Here is a 19054-nt window from a genome sequence, read left to right as displayed (position 1 = left end):
CGCCTTTCTCTACACTTTCTGCCCCACTCACGCAGGAGTCATGTGATCAAAGACTTTGCCCCTGGTCTCGTCTTGATGAACTACCTCCGATCAAACGCCACTTTAGTCCACACGCGAGCGCGTGAAAAATGACGTCGTCTGTCCGCTGCGGACTTTTGCCCTCCGATTGACTGGACGAGATAAACCGGACTCAGCCGCAAAGACTCCAGCATGTTTTCGCCAAAATCACCAAAAAGCTCGTCCAGGTACGGCTCCGGGGAGCAGGTCTGCATGGTTGAATGTGGCGGTAAGCCCAGATGCATCTGTAACGTCAACTCAGAGGGCTGCAACAGGAGGGGCTGTACGGCACAGTTAAAGGTAGGCCTTCAAACAGCTGTGGAACATCTGCAGCTGATGGCTTAGAGAAAATTTGATCGCTAAGACCTCATCTTAAAAAAGCTGGAAAGTAGCTGTTAGGATGTAGTCCCTCTGTTATATTGAAGAGCGGGAGTATATATATTTTCTTTTGAAACGTAATAAATATTTTACTGGGATAAAATAATCTGATAATTAAACCTCAATTTGTGGTTGAAATACAATGTAAAGAAATTCGGTTTGTTAAAGTAGACAAGAAATCTCCAAGAACATTTTTTTTGCAGCGACAACATAAATGTTATGTGTGTTTTCATTATGAAAGAGAAGAATAGTTTGCACTGGCAGCAGGGACAGTTTCACAGGCTGAACAACAAAGCCCACCTTAAAGAAACAAAACCTGCTCCTTCCCCAAATTCTATGTGTTTGTGCCTGTTGGAAGGGTTTAGGTGTGTGACCTCATGTGTTTATAATTATAATAATAGCCTAAATCAGCAGTTTGTTCTTCACTGTTAACAAGTGAAACTCTTGTTCACACTTCACTCATAAGTACTACCTGTTGCCTAGAATGAGTATATGTGAGAAGAGAATATGAAAAGGTGAAAATCTCAACATAGCTCAACAGCAATGCAGTTCGATTAAAACATGTCTTTGGCCTCGATTTGACAGACTTCTCACATAATACTAGCTTAATGTGGGTGGTACAGTGTGGAAAGGTTCCAGAAGCTGACTCTGAGTTTGTATTTTATTCCAAATCATTAGTGTAAAACTATTTTAATTTATTACAGGTTAGTTACCGTTAGTTACCAATCGACTGCTATCTAGTGTGTGTCAACAATTTTCTTTCCCAAAAGGAAGCTTCTACGCCTCAGGCAGACAAGTAACCATGCAGTACAGGCGCTGAGTGAGTCACTCAGGTACTCACCCCTCTTTTAGTGGAACTAGATTCAGTGATTCAAATCGTTGGTACTCTCTGGTCTTCATGTGGTTTCACAAGTCTCAACAGACAACATAAACGCCCCCAAATAAAGTGGAGCAATAAGCACAGCGTGTTGGCTGGCCAGCGTTCTGGACACTGAGTTGCCCAGAGTGTAATTTATTTTCTCAGCGTTTCTCAAATGTTCTTAAATAAGCTTCATCTTTGAACTAAAAACCAGCTTGAAACCATGGCTCTCACTCGAACCCCGAAACAACCTCCAAAGAAAGGAAGTCAAGCGCTCATCTGCCCCGGTGGCCTAATGGATAAGGCACTGGCCTCCTAAGCCAGGGATTGTGGGTTCGAGTCCCATCTGGGGTGCTGTCCAGCAGAGTGGCGCAGCGGAAGCGTGCTGGGCCCATAACCCAGAGGTCGATGGATCGAAACCATCCTCTGCTATGTGTTTTGGATGGCCCGATGTTCTGAACTGTGTCCAAAAACAGACGACACTCAGGTCCTGTTCCCCAAAATGCAGACAAGTAACCCTGTAGTACAGGCACCGAGTGAGTCAGTCATGTACCATAACTGCCCCCGATCACCAAAGGCGACTCCTTATGTGTACATAGAGCCTAGCACAGGGATTCCAACTCCAGTTCTGGAGAGCCACTGTTCTTTTTTTCTTTAGCTTTTAGATGCATCCTTGTTCTGACACACCTGAATCAAATGAATGGCTTGTTGTCAGGCCTTTGCCAAACTTGATGCCATGCTGAAGAGCTAATTCAAGCATTTGATCCAGGTGTGTTTGAGCACATCACACATGCTCCTGCTACTCCCCCTCTTTTAGTGGAACTAGATTCAGTGATTCAAATCGTTGGTACTCTCTGGTCTTCATGTGGTTTCACAAGTCTCAACAGACAACATAAACGCCCCCAAATAAAGTGGAGCAATAAGCACAGCGTGTTGGCTGGCCAGAGTTCTGGACACTGAGTTGCCCAGAGTGTAATTTATTTTCTCAGCGTTTCTCAAATGTTCTTAAATAAGCTTAATCTTTGAACTAAAAACCAGCTTGAAACCATGGCTCTCACTCGAACCCCGAAACAACCTCCAAAGAAAGGAAGTCAAGCGCTCATCTGCCCCGGTGGCCTAATGGATAAGGCACTGGCCTCCTAAGCCAGGGATTGTGGGTTCGAGTCCCATCTGGGGTGCTGTCCAGCAGAGTGGCGCAGCGGAAGCGTGCTGGGCCCATAACCCAGAGGTCGATGGATCGAAACCATCCTCTGCTATGTGTTTTGGATGGCCCGATGTTCTGAACTGTGTCCAAAAACAGACGACACTCAGGTCCTGTTCCCCCCCGAAAATGCAGACAAGTAACCCTGTAGTACAGGCACCGAGTGAGTCAGTCATGTACCATAACTGCCCCCGATCACCAAAGGCGACTCCTTATGTGTACATAGAGTCTAGCAAATGGACTCCAACTCCAGTCCTGGAGAACTACTTTTTTTTATTTAGCTTTTAGATGCATCCTTGTTCTGACACACCTGAATCAATTGAATGGCTTGTTGTCAGGCCTTTGCCAAACTTGATGCCATGCTGAAGAGCTAATTCAAGCATTTGATCCAGCTGTGTTTGAGCACGTCACACATGCTCCTGCTACTCCCCCTCTTTTAGTGGAACTAGATTCAGTGATTCAAATCGTTGGTACTCTCTGGTCTTCATGTGGTTTCACAAGTCTCAACAGACAACATAAACGCCCCCAAATAAAGTGGAGCAATAAGCACAGCGTGTTGGCTGGCCAGAGTTCTGGACACTGAGTTGCCCAGAGTGTATACAGAGTGTAATTTATTTTCTCAGCGTTTCTCAAATGTTCTTAAATAAGCTTCATCTTTGAACTAAAAACCAGCTTGAAACCATGGCTCTCACACGAACCCCCGAAACAACCTCCAAAGAAAGGAAGTCAAGCGCTCGTCTGCCCCGGTGGCCTAATGGATAAGGCACTGGCCTCCTAAGCCAGGGATTGTGGGTTCGAGTCCCATCTGGGGTGCTGTCCAGCAGAGTGGCGCAGCGGAAGCGTGCTGGGCCCATAACCCAGAGGTCGATGGATCGAAACCATCCTCTGCTATGTGTTTTGGATGGCCCGATGTTCTGAACTGTGTCCAAAAACAGACGACAGTCAGGTCCTGTTCCCCAAAAATGCAGACAAGTAACCCTGTAGTACAGGCACCGAGTGAGTCAGTCATGTACGATAACTGCGCCCGATCACCAAAGGCGACTCCTTATGTGTACATAGAGCCTAGCAAATGGACTCCAACTCCAGTCCTGGAGAACTACTTTTTTTTATTTAGCTTTTAGATGCATCCTTGTTCTGACACACCTGAATCAAATGAATGGCTTGTTGTCAGGCCTTTGCCAAACTTGATGCCATGCTGAAGAGCTAATTCAGGCATTTGATCCAGCTGTGTTTGAGCACGTCACACATGCTCCTGCTACTCCCCCTCTTTTAGTGGAACTAGATTCAGTGATTCAAATCGTTGGTACTCTCTGGTCTTCATGTGGTTTCACAAGTCTCAACAGACAACATAAACGCCCCCAAATAAAGTGGAGCAATAAGCACAGCGTGTTGGCTGGCCAGAGTTCTGGACACTGAGTTGCCCAGAGTGTATACAGAGTGTAATTTATTTTCTCAGCGTTTCTCAAATGTTCTTAAATAAGCTTCATCTTTGAACTAAAAACCAGCTTGAAACCATGGCTCTCACACGAACCCCCGAAACAACCTCCAAAGAAAGGAAGTCAAGCGCTCATCTGCCCCGGTGGCCTAATGGATAAGGCACTGGCCTCCTAAGCCAGGGATTGTGGGTTCGAGTCCCATCTGGGGTGCTGTCCAGCAGAGTGGCACAGCGGAAGCGTGCTGGGCCCATAACCCAGAGGTCGATGGATCGAAACCATCCTCTGCTATGTGTTTTGGATGGCCCGATTCTCTGAACTGTGTCCAAAAACAGACGACAGTCAGGTCCTGTTCCCCAAAAATGCAGACAAGTAACCCTGTAGTACAGGCACCGAGTGAGTCAGTCATGTACGATAACTGCGCCCGATCACCAAAGGCGACTCCTTATGTGTACATAGAGCCTAGCAAATGGACTCCAACTCCAGTCCTGGAGAACTCCTTTTTTTTATTTAGCTTTTAGATGCATCCTTGTTCTGACACACCTGAATCAATTGAATGGCTTGTTGTCAGGCCTTTGCCAAACTTGATGCCATGCTGAAGAGCTAAGTCAAGCATTTGATCCAGCTGTGTTTGAGCACGTCACACATGCTCCTGCTACTCCCCCTCTTTTAGTGGAACTAGATTCAGTGATTCAAATCGTTGGTACTCTCTGGTCTTCATGTGGTTTCACAAGTCTCAACAGACAACATAAACGCCCCCAAATAAAGTGGAGCAATAAGCACAGCGTGTTGGCTGGCCAGAGTTCTGGACACTGAGTTGCCCAGAGTGTAATTTATTTTCTCAGCGTTTCTCAAATGTTCTTAAATAAGCTTCATCTTTGAACTAAAAACCAGCTTGAAACCATGGCTCTCACTCGAACCCCGAAACAACCTCCAAAGAAAGGAAGTCAAGCGCTCATCTGCCCCGGTGGCCTAATGGATAAGGCACTGGCCTCCTAAGCCAGGGATTGTGGGTTCGAGTCCCATCTGGGGTGCTGTCCAGCAGAGTGGCGCAGCGGAAGCGTGCTGGGCCCATAACCCAGAGGTCGATGGATCGAAACCATCCTCTGCTATGTGCTTTGGATGGCCCGATTCTCTGAACTGTGTCCAAAAACAGACGACAGTCAGGTCCTGTTCCCCAAAAATGCAGACAAGTAACCCTGTAGTACAGGCACCGAGTGAGTCAGTCATGTACGATAACTGCGCCCGATCACCAAAGGCGACTCCTTATGTGTACATAGAGCCTAGCAAATGGACTCCAACTCCAGTCCTGGAGAACTACTTTTTTTTATTTAGCTTTTAGATGCATCCTTGTTCTGACACACCTGAATCAATTGAATGGCTTGTTGTCAGGCCTTTGCCAAACTTGATGCCATGCTGAAGAGCTAATTCAAGCATTTGATCCAGCTGTGTTTGAGCACGTCACACATGCTCCTGCTACTCCCCCTCTTTTAGTGGAACTAGATTCAGTGATTCAAATCGTTGGTACTCTCTGGTCTTCATGTGGTTTCACAAGTCTCAACAGACAACATAAACGCCCCCAAATAAAGTGGAGCAATAAGCACAGCGTGTTGGCTGGCCAGAGTTCTGGACACTGAGTTGCCCAGAGTGTAATTTATTTTCTCAGCGTTTCTCAAATGTTCTTAAATAAGCTTAATCTTTGAACTAAAAACCAGCTTGAAACCATGGCTCTCACTCGAACCCCGAAACAACCTCCAAAGAAAGGAAGTCAAGCGCTCATCTGCCCCGGTGGCCTAATGGATAAGGCACTGGCCTCCTAAGCCAGGGATTGTGGGTTCGAGTCCCATCTGGGGTGCTGTCCAGCAGAGTGGCACAGCGGAAGCGTGCTGGGCCCATAACCCAGAGGTCGATGGATCGAAACCATCCTCTGCTATGTGTTTTGGATGGCCCGATGTTCTGAACTGTGTCCAAAAACAGACGACACTCAGGTCCTGTTCCCCCCCGAAAATGCAGACAAGTAACCCTGTAGTACAGGCACCGAGTGAGTCAGTCATGTACCATAACTGGCCCCGATCACCAAAGGCGACTCCTTATGTGTACATAGAGTCTAGCAAATGGACTCCAACTCCAGTCCTGGAGAACTACTTTTTTTTATTTAGCTTTTAGATGCATCCTTGTTCTGACACACCTGAATCAATTGAATGGCTTGTTGTCAGGCCTTTGCCAAACTTGATGCCATGCTGAAGAGCTAATTCAAGCATTTGATCCAGCTGTGTTTGAGCACGTCACACATGCTCCTGCTACTCCCCCTCTTTTAGTGGAACTAGATTCAGTGATTCAAATCGTTGGTACTCTCTGGTCTTCATGTGGTTTCACAAGTCTCAACAGACAACATAAACGCCCCCAAATAAAGTGGAGCAATAAGCACAGCGTGTTGGCTGGCCAGAGTTCTGGACACTGAGTTGCCCAGAGTGTATACAGAGTGTAATTTATTTTCTCAGCGTTTCTCAAATGTTCTTAAATAAGCTTCATCTTTGAACTAAAAACCAGCTTGAAACCATGGCTCTCACACGAACCCCCGAAACAACCTCCAAAGAAAGGAAGTCAAGCGCTCGTCTGCCCCGGTGGCCTAATGGATAAGGCACTGGCCTCCTAAGCCAGGGATTGTGGGTTCGAGTCCCATCTGGGGTGCTGTCCAGCAGAGTGGCGCAGCGGAAGCGTGCTGGGCCCATAACCCAGAGGTCGATGGATCGAAACCATCCTCTGCTATGTGTTTTGGATGGCCCGATGTTCTGAACTGTGTCCAAAAACAGACGACAGTCAGGTCCTGTTCCCCAAAAACGCAGACAAGTAACCCTGTAGTACAGGCACCGAGTGAGTCAGTCATGTACGATAACTGCGCCCGATCACCAAAGGCGACTCCTTATGTGTACATAGAGCCTAGCAAATGGACTCCAAGTCCAGTCCTGGAGAACTACTTTTTTTTATTTAGCTTTTAGATGCATCCTTGTTCTGACACACCTGAATCAAATGAATGGCTTGTTGTCAGGCCTTTGCCAAACTTGATGCCATGCTGAAGAGCTAATTCAGGCATTTGATCCAGCTGTGTTTGAGCACGTCACACATGCTCTTGCTACTCCCCCTCTTTTAGTGGAACTAGATTCAGTGATTCAAATCGTTGGTACTCTCTGGTCTTCATGTGGTTTCACAAGTCTCAACAGACAACATAAACGCCCCCAAATAAAGTGGAGCAATAAGCACAGCGTGTTGGCTGGCCAGAGTTCTGGACACTGAGTTGCCCAGAGTGTATACAGAGTGTAATTTATTTTCTCAGCGTTTCTCAAATGTTCTTAAATAAGCTTCATCTTTGAACTAAAAACCAGCTTGAAACCATGGCTCTCACACGAACCCCCGAAACAACCTCCAAAGAAAGGAAGTCAAGCGCTCGTCTGCCCCGGTGGCCTAATGGATAAGGCACTGGCCTCCTAAGCCAGGGATTGTGGGTTCGAGTCCCATCTGGGGTGCTGTCCAGCAGAGTGGCGCAGCGGAAGCGTGCTGGGCCCATAACCCAGAGGTCGATGGATCGAAACCATCCTCTGCTATGTGTTTTGGATGGCCCGATTCTCTGACTGTGTCCAAAAACAGACGACACTGAGGTCCTGTTCCCCCCCAAAAATGCAGACAAGTAACCCTGTAGTACAGGCACCGAGTGAGTCAGTCATGTACGATAACTGCCCCCGATCACCAAAGGCGACTCCTTATGTGTACATAGAGCCTAGCAAATGGACTCCAACTCCAGTCCTGGAGAACTCCTTTTTTTTATTTAGCTTTTAGATGCATCCTTGTTCTGACACACCTGAATCAATTGAATGGCTTGTTGTCAGGCCTTTGCCAAACTTGATGCCATGCTGAAGAGCTAATTCAAGCATTTGATCCAGCTGTGTTTGAGCACGTCACACATGCTCCTGCTACTCCCCCTCTTTTAGTGGAACTAGATTCAGTGATTCAAATCGTTGGTACTCTCTGGTCTTCATGTGGTTTCACAAGTCTCAACAGACAACATAAACGCCCCCAAATAAAGTGGAGCAATAAGCACAGCGTGTTGGCTGGCCAGAGTTCTGGACACTGAGTTGCCCAGAGTGTAATTTATTTTCTCAGCGTTTCTCAAATGTTCTTAAATAAGCTTCATCTTTGAACTAAAAACCAGCTTGAAACCATGGCTCTCACTCGAACCCCGAAACAACCTCCAAAGAAAGGAAGTCAAGCGCTCATCTGCCCCGGTGGCCTAATGGATAAGGCACTGGCCTCCTAAGCCAGGGATTGTGGGTTCGAGTCCCATCTGGGGTGCTGTCCAGCAGAGTGGCGCAGCGGAAGCGTGCTGGGCCCATAACCCAGAGGTCGATGGATCGAAACCATCCTCTGCTATGTGCTTTGGATGGCCCGATTCTCTGAACTGTGTCCAAAAACAGACGACAGTCAGGTCCTGTTCCCCAAAAATGCAGACAAGTAACCCTGTAGTACAGGCACCGAGTGAGTCAGTCATGTACGATAACTGCGCCCGATCACCAAAGGCGACTCCTTATGTGTACATAGAGCCTAGCAAATGGACTCCAACTCCAGTCCTGGAGAACTACTTTTTTTTATTTAGCTTTTAGATGCATCCTTGTTCTGACACACCTGAATCAATTGAATGGCTTGTTGTCAGGCCTTTGCCAAACTTGATGCCATGCTGAAGAGCTAATTCAAGCATTTGATCCAGCTGTGTTTGAGCACGTCACACATGCTCCTGCTACTCCCCCTCTTTTAGTGGAACTAGATTCAGTGATTCAAATCGTTGGTACTCTCTGGTCTTCATGTGGTTTCACAAGTCTCAACAGACAACATAAACGCCCCCAAATAAAGTGGAGCAATAAGCACAGCGTGTTGGCTGGCCAGAGTTCTGGACACTGAGTTGCCCAGAGTGTATACAGAGTGTAATTTATCTTCTCAGCGTTTCTCAAATGTTCTTAAATAAGCTTCATCTTTGAACTAAAAACCAGCTTGAAACCATGGCTCTCACTCGAACCCCCGAAACAACCTCCAAAGAAAGGAAGTCAAGCGCTCATCTGCCCCGGTGGCCTAATGGATAAGGCACTGGCCTCCTAAGCCAGGGATTGTGGGTTCGAGTCCCATCTGGGGTGCTGTCCAGCAGAGTGGCGCAGCGGAAGCGTGCTGGGCCCATAACCCAGAGGTCGATGGATCGAAACCATTCTCTGCTATGTGTTTTGGATGGCCCGATTCTCTGAACTGTGTCCAAAAACAGACGACAGTCAGGTCCTGTTCCCCAAAAATGCAGACAAGTAACCCTGTAGTACAGGCACCGAGTGAGTCAGTCATGTACGATAACTGCCCCCGATCACCAAAGGCGACTCCTTATGTGTACATAGAGCCTAGCAAATGGACTCCAACTCCAGTCCTGGAGAACTCCTTTTTTTTATTTAGCTTTTAGATGCATCCTTGTTCTGACACACCTGAATCAATTGAATGGCTTGTTGTCAGGCCTTTGCCAAACTTGATGCCATGCTGAAGAGCTAATTCAAGCATTTGATCCAGCTGTGTTTGAGCACGTCACACATGCTCCTGCTACTCCCCCTCTTTTAGTGGAACTAGATTCAGTGATTCAAATCGTTGGTACTCTCTGGTCTTCATGTGGTTTCACAAGTCTCAACAGACAACATAAACGCCCCCAAATAAAGTGGAGCAATAAGCACAGCGTGTTGGCTGGCCAGAGTTCTGGACACTGAGTTGCCCAGAGTGTAATTTATTTTCTCAGCGTTTCTCAAATGTTCTTAAATACAGCTTCATCTTTGAACTAAAAACCAGCTTGAAACCATGGCTCTCACTCGAACCCCGAAACAACCTCCAAAGAAAGGAAGTCAAGCACTCATCTGCCCCGGTGGCCTAATGGATAAGGCACTGGCCTCCTAAGCCAGGGATTGGGGGTTCGAGTCCCATCTGGGGTGCTGTCCAGCAGAGTGGCACAGCGGAAGCGTGCTGGGCCCATAACCCAGAGGTCGATGGATCGAAACCATCCTCTGCTATGTGTTTTGGATGGCCCGATTCTCTGAACTGTGTCCAAAAACAGACGACAGTCAGGTCCTGTTCCCCAAAAATGCAGACAAGTAACCCTGTAGTACAGGCACCGAGTGAGTCAGTCATGTACGATAACTGCCCCCGATCACCAAAGGCGACTCCTTATGTGTACATAGAGCCTAGCAAATGGACTCCAACTCCAGTCCTGGAGAACTACTTTTTTTTATTTAGCTTTTAGATGCATCCTTGTTCTGACACACCTGAATCAATTGAATGGCTTGTTGTCAGGCCTTTGCCAAACTTGATGCCATGCTGAAGAGCTAATTCAAGCATTTGATCCAGCTGTGTTTGAGCACGTCACACATGCTCCTGCTACTCCCCCTCTTTTAGTGGAACTAGATTCAGTGATTCAAATCGTTGGTACTCTCTGGTCTTCATGTGGTTTCACAAGTCTCAACAGACAACATAAACGCCCCCAAATAAAGTGGAGCAATAAGCACAGCGTGTTGGCTGGCCAGAGTTCTGGACACTGAGTTGCCCAGAGTGTATACAGAGTGTAATTTATTTTCTCAGCGTTTCTCAAATGTTCTTAAATAAGCTTCATCTTTGAACTAAAAACCAGCTTGAAACCATGGCTCTCACACGAACCCCCGAAACAACCTCCAAAGAAAGGAAGTCAAGCGCTCGTCTGCCCCGGTGGCCTAATGGATAAGGCACTGGCCTCCTAAGCCAGGGATTGTGGGTTCGAGTCCCATCTGGGGTGCTGTCCAGCAGAGTGGCGCAGCGGAAGCGTGCTGGGCCCATAACCCAGAGGTCGATGGATCGAAACCATCCTCTGCTATGTGTTTTGGATGGCCTGATGTTCTGAACTGTGTCCAAAAACAGACGACACTCAGGTCCTGTTCCCCCCAAAAATGCAGACAAGTAACCCTGTAGTACAGGCACCGAGTGAGTCAGTCATGTACCATAACTGCCCCCGATCACCAAAGGCGACTCCTTATGTGTACATAGAGCCTAGCACAGGGATTCCAACTCCAGTCCTGGAGAACTACTTTTTTTTATTTAGCTTTTAGATGCATCCTTGTTCTGACACACCTGAATCAAATGAATGGCTTGTTGTCAGGCCTTTGCCAAACTTGATGCCATGCTGAAGAGCTAATTCAGGCATTTGATCCAGCTGTGTTTGAGCACGTCACACATGCTCCTGCTACTCCCCCTCTTTTAGTGGAACTAGATTCAGTGATTCAAATCGTTGGTACTCTCTGGTCTTCATGTGGTTTCACAAGTCTCAACAGACAACATAAACGCCCCCAAATAAAGTGGAGCAATAAGCACAGCGTGTTGGCTGGCCAGAGTTCTGGACACTGAGTTGCCCAGAGTGTAATTTATTTTCTCAGCGTTTCTCAAATGTTCTTAAATAAGCTTCATCTTTGAACTAAAAACCAGCTTGAAACCATGGCTCTCACTCGAACCCCCGAAACAACCTCCAAAGAAAGGAAGTCAAGCGCTCATCTGCCCCGGTGGCCTAATGGATAAGGCACTGGCCTTCTAAGCCAGGGATTGTGGGTTCGAGTCCCATCTGGGGTGCAGTCCAGCAGAGTGGCGCAGCGGACGCGTGCTGGGCCCGTAACCCAGAGGTCGATGGATCGAAACCATCCTCTGCTATGTGTTTTGGATGGCCCGATTCTCTGAACTGTGTCCAAAAACAGACGACACTCAGGTCCTGTTCCCCCCAAAAATGCAGACAAGTAACCCTGTAGTACAGGCACCGAGTGAGTCAGTCATGTACGATAACTGCCCCCGATCACCAAAGGCGACTCCTTATGTGTACATAGAGCCTAGCAAATGGACTCCAACTCCAGTCCTGGAGAACTACTTTTTTTTATTTAGCTTTTAGATGCATCCTTGATCTGACACACCTGAATCAAATGAATGGCTTGTTGTCAGGCCTTTGCCAAACTTGATGCCATGCTGAAGAGCTAATTCAGGCATTTGATCCAGCTGTGTTTGAGCACGTCACACATGCTCCTGCTACTCCCCCTCTTTTAGTGGAACTAGATTCAGTGATTCAAATCGTTGGTACTCTCTGGTCTTCATGTGGTTTCACAAGTCTCAATAGACAACATAAACGCCCCCAAATAAAGTGGAGCAATAAGCACAGCGTGTTGGCTGGCCAGAGTTCTGGACACTGAGTTGCCCAGAGTGTAATTTATTTTCTCAGCGTTTCTCAAATGTTCTTAAATACAGCTTCATCTTTGAACTAAAAACCAGCTTGAAACCATGGCTCTCACTCGAACCCCGAAACAACCTCCAAAGAAAGGAAGTCAAGCGCTCATCTGCCCCGGTGGCCTAATGGATAAGGCACTGGCCTCCTAAGCCAGGGATTGTGTGTTCCAGTCCCATCTGGGGTGCTGTCCAGCAGAGTGGCGCAGCGGAAGCGTGCTGGGCCCATAACCCAGAGGTCGATGGATCGAAACCATCCTCTGCTATGTGTTTTGGATGGCCCGATTCTCTGAACTGTGTCCAAAAACAGACGACAGTCAGGTCCTGTTCCCCCCCAAAAATGCAGACAAGTAACCCTGTAGTACAGGCACCGAGTGAGTCAGTCATGTACCATAACTGCCCCCGATCACCAAAGGCGACTCCTTATGTGTACATAGAGCCTAGCACAGGGATTCCAACTCCAGTCCTGGAGAACTACTTTTTTTTATTTAGCTTTTAGATGCATCCTTGTTCTGACACACCTGAATCAAATGAATGGCTTGTTGTCAGGCCTTTGCCAAACTTGATGCCATGCTGAAGAGCTAATTCAAGCATTTGATCCAGCTGTGTTTGAGCACGTCACACATGCTCCTGCTACTCCCCCTCTTTTAGTGGAACTAGATTCAGTGATTCAAATCGTTGGTACTCTCTGGTCTTCATGTGGTTTCACAAGTCTCAACAGACAACATAAACGCCCCCAAATAAAGTGGAGCAATAAGCACAGCGTGTTGGCTGGCCAGAGTTCTGGACACTGAGTTGCCCAGAGTGTATACAGAGTGTAATTTATTTTCTCAGCGTTTCTCAAATGTTCTTAAATAAGCTTCATCTTTGAACTAAAAACCAGCTTGAAACCATGGCTCTCACTCGAACCCCGAAACAACCTCCAAAGAAAGGAAGTCAAGCGCTCATCTGCCCCGGTGGCCTAATGGATAAGGCACTGGCCTCCTAAGCCAGGGATTGTGGGTTCGAGTCCCATCTGGGGTGCTGTCCAGCAGAGTGGCGCAGCGGAAGCGTGCTGGGCCCATAACCCAGAGGTCGATGGATCGAAACCATCCTCTGCTATGTGTTTTGGATGGCCCGATTCTCTGAACTGTGTCCAAAAACAGACGACACTCAGGTCCTGTTCCCCCCAAAAATGCAGACAAGTAACCCTGTAGTACAGGCACCGAGTGAGTCAGTCATGTACGATAACTGGCCCCGATCACCAAAGGCGACTCCTTATGTGTACATAGAGCCTAGCAAATGGACTCCAACTCCAGTCCTGGAGAACTACTTTTTTTTATTTAGCTTTTAGATGCATCCTTGATCTGACACACCTGAATCAAATGAATGGCTTGTTGTCAGGCCTTTGCCAAACTTGATGCCATGCTGAAGAGCTAATTCAGGCATTTGATCCAGCTGTGTTTGAGCACGTCACACATGCTCCTGCTACTCCCCCTCTTTTAGTGGAACTAGATTCAGTGATTCAAATCGTTGGTACTCTCTGGTCTTCATGTGGTTTCACAAGTCTCAATAGACAACATAAACGCCCCCAAATAAAGTGGAGCAATAAGCACAGCGTGTTGGCTGGCCAGAGTTCTGGACACTGAGTTGCCCAGAGTGTATACAGAGTGTAATTTATTTTCTCAGCGTTTCTCAAATGTTCTTAAATAAGCTTCATCTTTGAACTAAAAACCAGCTTGAAACCATGGCTCTCACTCGAACCCCGAAACAACCTCCAAAGAAAGGAAGTCAAGCGCTCATCTGCCCTGGTGGCCTAATGGATAAGGCACTGGCCTTCTAAGCCAGGGATTGTGGGTTCGAGTCCCATCTGGGGTGCAGTCCAGCAGAGTGGCGCAGCGGAAGCGTGCTGGGCCCATAACCCAGAGGTCGATGGATCGAAACCATCCTCTGCTATGTGTTTTGGATGGCCCGATTCTCTGAACTGTGTCCAAAAACAGACGACACTCAGGTCCTGTTCCCCCCCAAAAATGCAGACAAGTAACCCTGTAGTACAGGCACCGAGTGAGTCAGTCATGTACGATAACTGCCCCCGATCACCAAAGGCGACTCCTTATGTGTACATAGAGCCTAGCAAATGGACTCCAACTCCAGTCCTGGAGAACTACTTTTTTTTATTTAGCTTTTAGATGCATCCTTGTTCTGACACACCTGAATCAATTGAATGGCTTGTTGTCAGGCCTTTGCCAAACTTGATGCCATGCTGAAGAGCTAATTCAAGCATTTGATCCAGCTGTGTTTGAGCACGTCACACATGCTCCTGCTACTCCCCCTCTTTTAGTGGAACTAGATTCAGTGATTCAAATCGTTGGTACTCTCTGGTCTTCATGTGGTTTCACAAGTCTCAACAGACAACATAAACGCCCCCAAATAAAGTGGAGCAATAAGCACAGCGTGTTGGCTGGCCAGAGTTCTGGACACTGAGTTGCCCAGAGTGTAATTTATTTTCTCAGCGTTTCTCAAATGTTCTTAAATAAGCTTCATCTTTGAACTAAAAACCAGCTTGAAACCATGGCTCTCACTCGAACCCCCGAAACAACCTCCAAAGAAAGGAAGTCAAGCGCTCATCTGCCCCGGTGGCCTAATGGATAAGGCACTGGCCTTCTAAGCCAGGGATTGTGGGTTCGAGTCCCATTTGGGGTGCAGTCCAGCAGAGTGGCGCAGCGGACGCGTGCTGGGCCCATAACCCAGAGGTCGATGGATCGAAACCATCCTCTGCTATGTGTTTTGGATGGCCCGATTCTCTGAACTGTGTCCAAAAACAGACGACACTCAGGTCCTGTTCCCCCCAAAAATGCAGACAAGTAACCCTGTAGTACAGGCACCGAGTGAGTCAGTCATGTACGATAACTGGCCCCGATCACCAAAGGCGACTCCTTATGTGTACATAGAGCCTAGCAAATGGACTCCAACTCCAGTCCTGGAGAACTACTTTTTTTTATTTAGCTTTTAGATGCATCCTTGATCTGACACACCTGAATCAAATGAATGGCTTGTTGTCAGGCCTTTGCCAAACTTGATGCCATGCTGAAGAGCTAATTCAGGCATTTGATCCAGCTGTGTTTGAGCACGTCACACATGCTCCTGCTACTCCCCCTCTTTTAGTGGAACTAGATTCAGTGATTCAAATCGTTGGTACTCTCTGGTCTTCATGTGGTTTCACAAGTCTCAATAGACAACATAAACGCCCCCAAATAAAGTGGAGCAATAAGCACAGCGTGTTGGCTGGCCAGAGTTCTGGACACTGAGTTGCCCAGAGTGTAATTTATTTTCTCAGCGTTTCTCAAATGTTCTTAAATACAGCTTCATCTTTGAACTAAAAACCAGCTTGAAACCATGGCTCTCACTCGAACCCCGAAACAACCTCCAAAGAAAGGAAGTCAAGCGCTCATCTGCCCCGGTGGCCTAATGGATAAGGCACTGGCCTCCTAAGCCAGGGATTGTGTGTTCCAGTCCCATCTGGGGTGCTGTCCAGCAGAGTGGCGCAGCGGAAGCGTGCTGGGCCCATAACCCAGAGGTCGATGGATCGAAACCATCCTCTGCTATGTGTTTTGGATGGCCCGATTCTCTGAACTGTGTCCAAAAACAGACGACAGTCAGGTCCTGTTCCCCCCCAAAAATGCAGACAAGTAACCCTGTAGTACAGGCACCGAGTGAGTCAGTCATGTACCATAACTGCCCCCGATCACCAAAGGCGACTCCTTATGTGTACATAGAGCCTAGCACAGGGATTCCAACTCCAGTCCTGGAGAACTACTTTTTTTTATTTAGCTTTTAGATGCATCCTTGTTCTGACACACCTGAATCAAATGAATGGCTTGTTGTCAGGCCTTTGCCAAACTTGATGCCATGCTGAAGAGCTAATTCAAGCATTTGATCCAGCTGTGTTTGAGCACGTCACACATGCTCCTGCTACTCCCCCTCTTTTAGTGGAACTAGATTCAGTGATTCAAATCGTTGGTACTCTCTGGTCTTCATGTGGTTTCACAAGTCTCAACAGACAACATAAACGCCCCCAAATAAAGTGGAGCAATAAGCACAGCGTGTTGGCTGGCCAGAGTTCTGGACACTGAGTTGCCCAGAGTGTATACAGAGTGTAATTTATTTTCTCAGCGTTTCTCAAATGTTCTTAAATAAGCTTCATCTTTGAACTAAAAACCAGCTTGAAACCATGGCTCTCACTCGAACCCCGAAACAACCTCCAAAGAAAGGAAGTCAAGCGCTCATCTGCCCCGGTGGCCTAATGGATAAGGCACTGGCCTCCTAAGCCAGGGATTGTGGGTTCGAGTCCCATCTGGGGTGCTGTCCAGCAGAGTGGCGCAGCGGAAGCGTGCTGGGCCCATAACCCAGAGGTCGATGGATCGAAACCATCCTCTGCTATGTGTTTTGGATGGCCCGATTCTCTGAACTGTGTCCAAAAACAGACGACACTCAGGTCCTGTTCCCCCCAAAAATGCAGACAAGTAACCCTGTAGTACAGGCACCGAGTGAGTCAGTCATGTACGATAACTGGCCCCGATCACCAAAGGCGACTCCTTATGTGTACATAGAGCCTAGCAAATGGACTCCAACTCCAGTCCTGGAGAACTACTTTTTTTTATTTAGCTTTTAGATGCATCCTTGATCTGACACACCTGAATCAAATGAATGGCTTGTTGTCAGGCCTTTGCCAAACTTGATGCCATGCTGAAGAGCTAATTCAGGCATTTGATCCAGCTGTGTTTGAGCACGTCACACATGCTCCTGCTACTCCCCCTCTTTTAGTGGAACTAGATTCAGTGATTCAAATCGTTGGTACTCTCTGGTCTTCATGTGGTTTCACAAGTCTCAATAGACAACATAAACGCCCCCAAATAAAGTGGAGCAATAAGCACAGCGTGTTGGCTGGCCAGAGTTCTGGACACTGAGTTGCCCAGAGTGTATACAGAGTGTAATTTATTTTCTCAGCGTTTCTCAAATGTTCTTAAATAAGCTTCATCTTTGAACTAAAAACCAGCTTGAAACCATGGCTCTCACTCGAACCCCGAAACAACCTCCAAAGAAAGGAAGTCAAGCGCTCATCTGCCCTGGTGGCCTAATGGATAAGGCACTGGCCTTCTAAGCCAGGGATTGTGGGTTCGAGTCCCATCTGGGGTGCAGTCCAGCAGAGTGGCGCAGCGGAAGCGTGCTGGGCCCATAACCCAGAGGTCGATGGATCGAAACCATCCTCTGCTATGTGTTTTGGATGGCCCGATTCTCTGAACTGTGTCCAAAAACAGACGACACTCAGGTCCTGTTCCCCCCCAAAAATGCAGACAAGTAACCCTGTAGTACAGGCACCGAGTGAGTCAGTCATGTACGATAACTGCCCCCGATCACCAAAGGCGACTCCTTATGTGTACATAGAGCCTAGCAAATGGACTCCAACTCCAGTCCTGGAGAACTACTTTTTTTTATTTAGCTTTTAGATGCATCCTTGTTCTGACACACCTGAATCAATTGAATGGCTTGTTGTCAGGCCTTTGCCAAACTTGATGCCATGCTGAAGAGCTAATTCAAGCATTTGATCCAGCTGTGTTTGAGCACGTCACACATGCTCCTGCTACTCCCCCTCTTTTAGTGGAACTAGATTCAGTGATTCAAATCGTTGGTACTCTCTGGTCTTCATGTGGTTTCACAAGTCTCAACAGACAACATAAACGCCCCCAAATAAAGTGGAGCAATAAGCACAGCGTGTTGGCTGGCCAGAGTTCTGGACACTGAGTTGCCCAGAGTGTATACAGAGTGTAATTTATTTTCTCAGCGTTTCTCAAATGTTCTTAAATAAGCTTCATCTTTGAACTAAAAACCAGCTTGAAACCATGGCTCTCACACGAACCCCCGAAACAACCTCCAAAGAAAGGAAGTCAAGCGCTCGTCTGCCCCGGTGGCCTAATGGATAAGGCACTGGCCTCCTAAGCCAGGGATTGTGGGTTCGAGTCCCATCTGGGGTGCTGTCCAGCAGAGTGGCGCAGCGGAAGCGTGCTGGGCCCATAACCCAGAGGTCGATGGATCGAAACCATCCTCTGCTATGTGTTTTGGATGGCCCGATGTTCTGAACTGTGTCCAAAAACAGACGACACTCAGGTCCTGTTCCCCCCAAAAATGCAGACAAGTAACCCTGTAGTACAGGCACCGAGTGAGTCAGTCATGTACCATAACTGCCCCCGATCACCAAAGGCGACTCCTTATGTGTACATAGAGCCTAGCACAGGGATTCCAACTCCAGTCCTGGAGAACTACTTTTTTTTATTTAGCTTTTAGATGCATCCTTGTTCTGACACACCTGAATCAAATGAATGGCTTGTTGTCAGGCCTTTGCCAAACTTGATGCCATGCTGAAGAGCTAATTCAGGCATTTGATCCAGCTGTGTTTGAGCACGTCACACATGCTCCTGCTACTCCCCCTCTTTTAGTGGAACTAGATTCAGTGATTCAAATCGTTGGTACTCTCTGGTCTTCATGTGGTTTCACAAGTCTCAACAGACAACATAAACGCCCCCAAATAAAGTGGAGCAATAAGCACAGCGTGTTGGCTGGCCAGAGTTCTGGACACTGAGTTGCCCAGAGTGTAATTTATTTTCTCAGCGTTTCTCAAATGTTCTTAAATAAGCTTCATCTTTGAACTAAAAACCAGCTTGAAACCATGGCTCTCACTCGAACCCCCGAAACAACCTCCAAAGAAAGGAAGTCAAGCGCTCATCTGCCCCGGTGGCCTAATGGATAAGGCACTGGCCTTCTAAGCCAGGGATTGTGGGTTCGAGTCCCATTTGG

The 19054-nt window shown here is 47.4% G+C and overlaps 1 protein-coding gene across 1 annotated transcript in view; it reads left to right on the top strand.

Moving 5' to 3' along the window:
* Positions 1–75: 75 nt before the first annotated feature.
* LOC308394381 (copper-transporting ATPase 2-like) overlaps positions 76–19054 on the top strand; it is a gene marked incomplete at its 5' end in the record, with an annotated part of 55210 nt that continues 36231 nt past the window's right edge. The window contains 3 exon segments of the mRNA XM_080878687.1: positions 76–114; positions 116–182; positions 185–357. Coding sequence (XP_080734813.1) covers positions 76–114; positions 116–182; positions 185–357 — 279 coding nt within the window.

Source organism: Rhamphochromis sp. 'chilingali' (genome assembly GCF_963969265.1).
Source record: "Rhamphochromis sp. 'chilingali' genome assembly, chromosome: 3".
NCBI lineage: Eukaryota > Metazoa > Chordata > Actinopteri > Cichliformes > Cichlidae > Rhamphochromis > Rhamphochromis sp. 'chilingali'.
The sequence above is the reverse complement of the archived record's forward strand: the minus strand, read 5'-3'. Positions and strand labels throughout refer to the sequence as shown.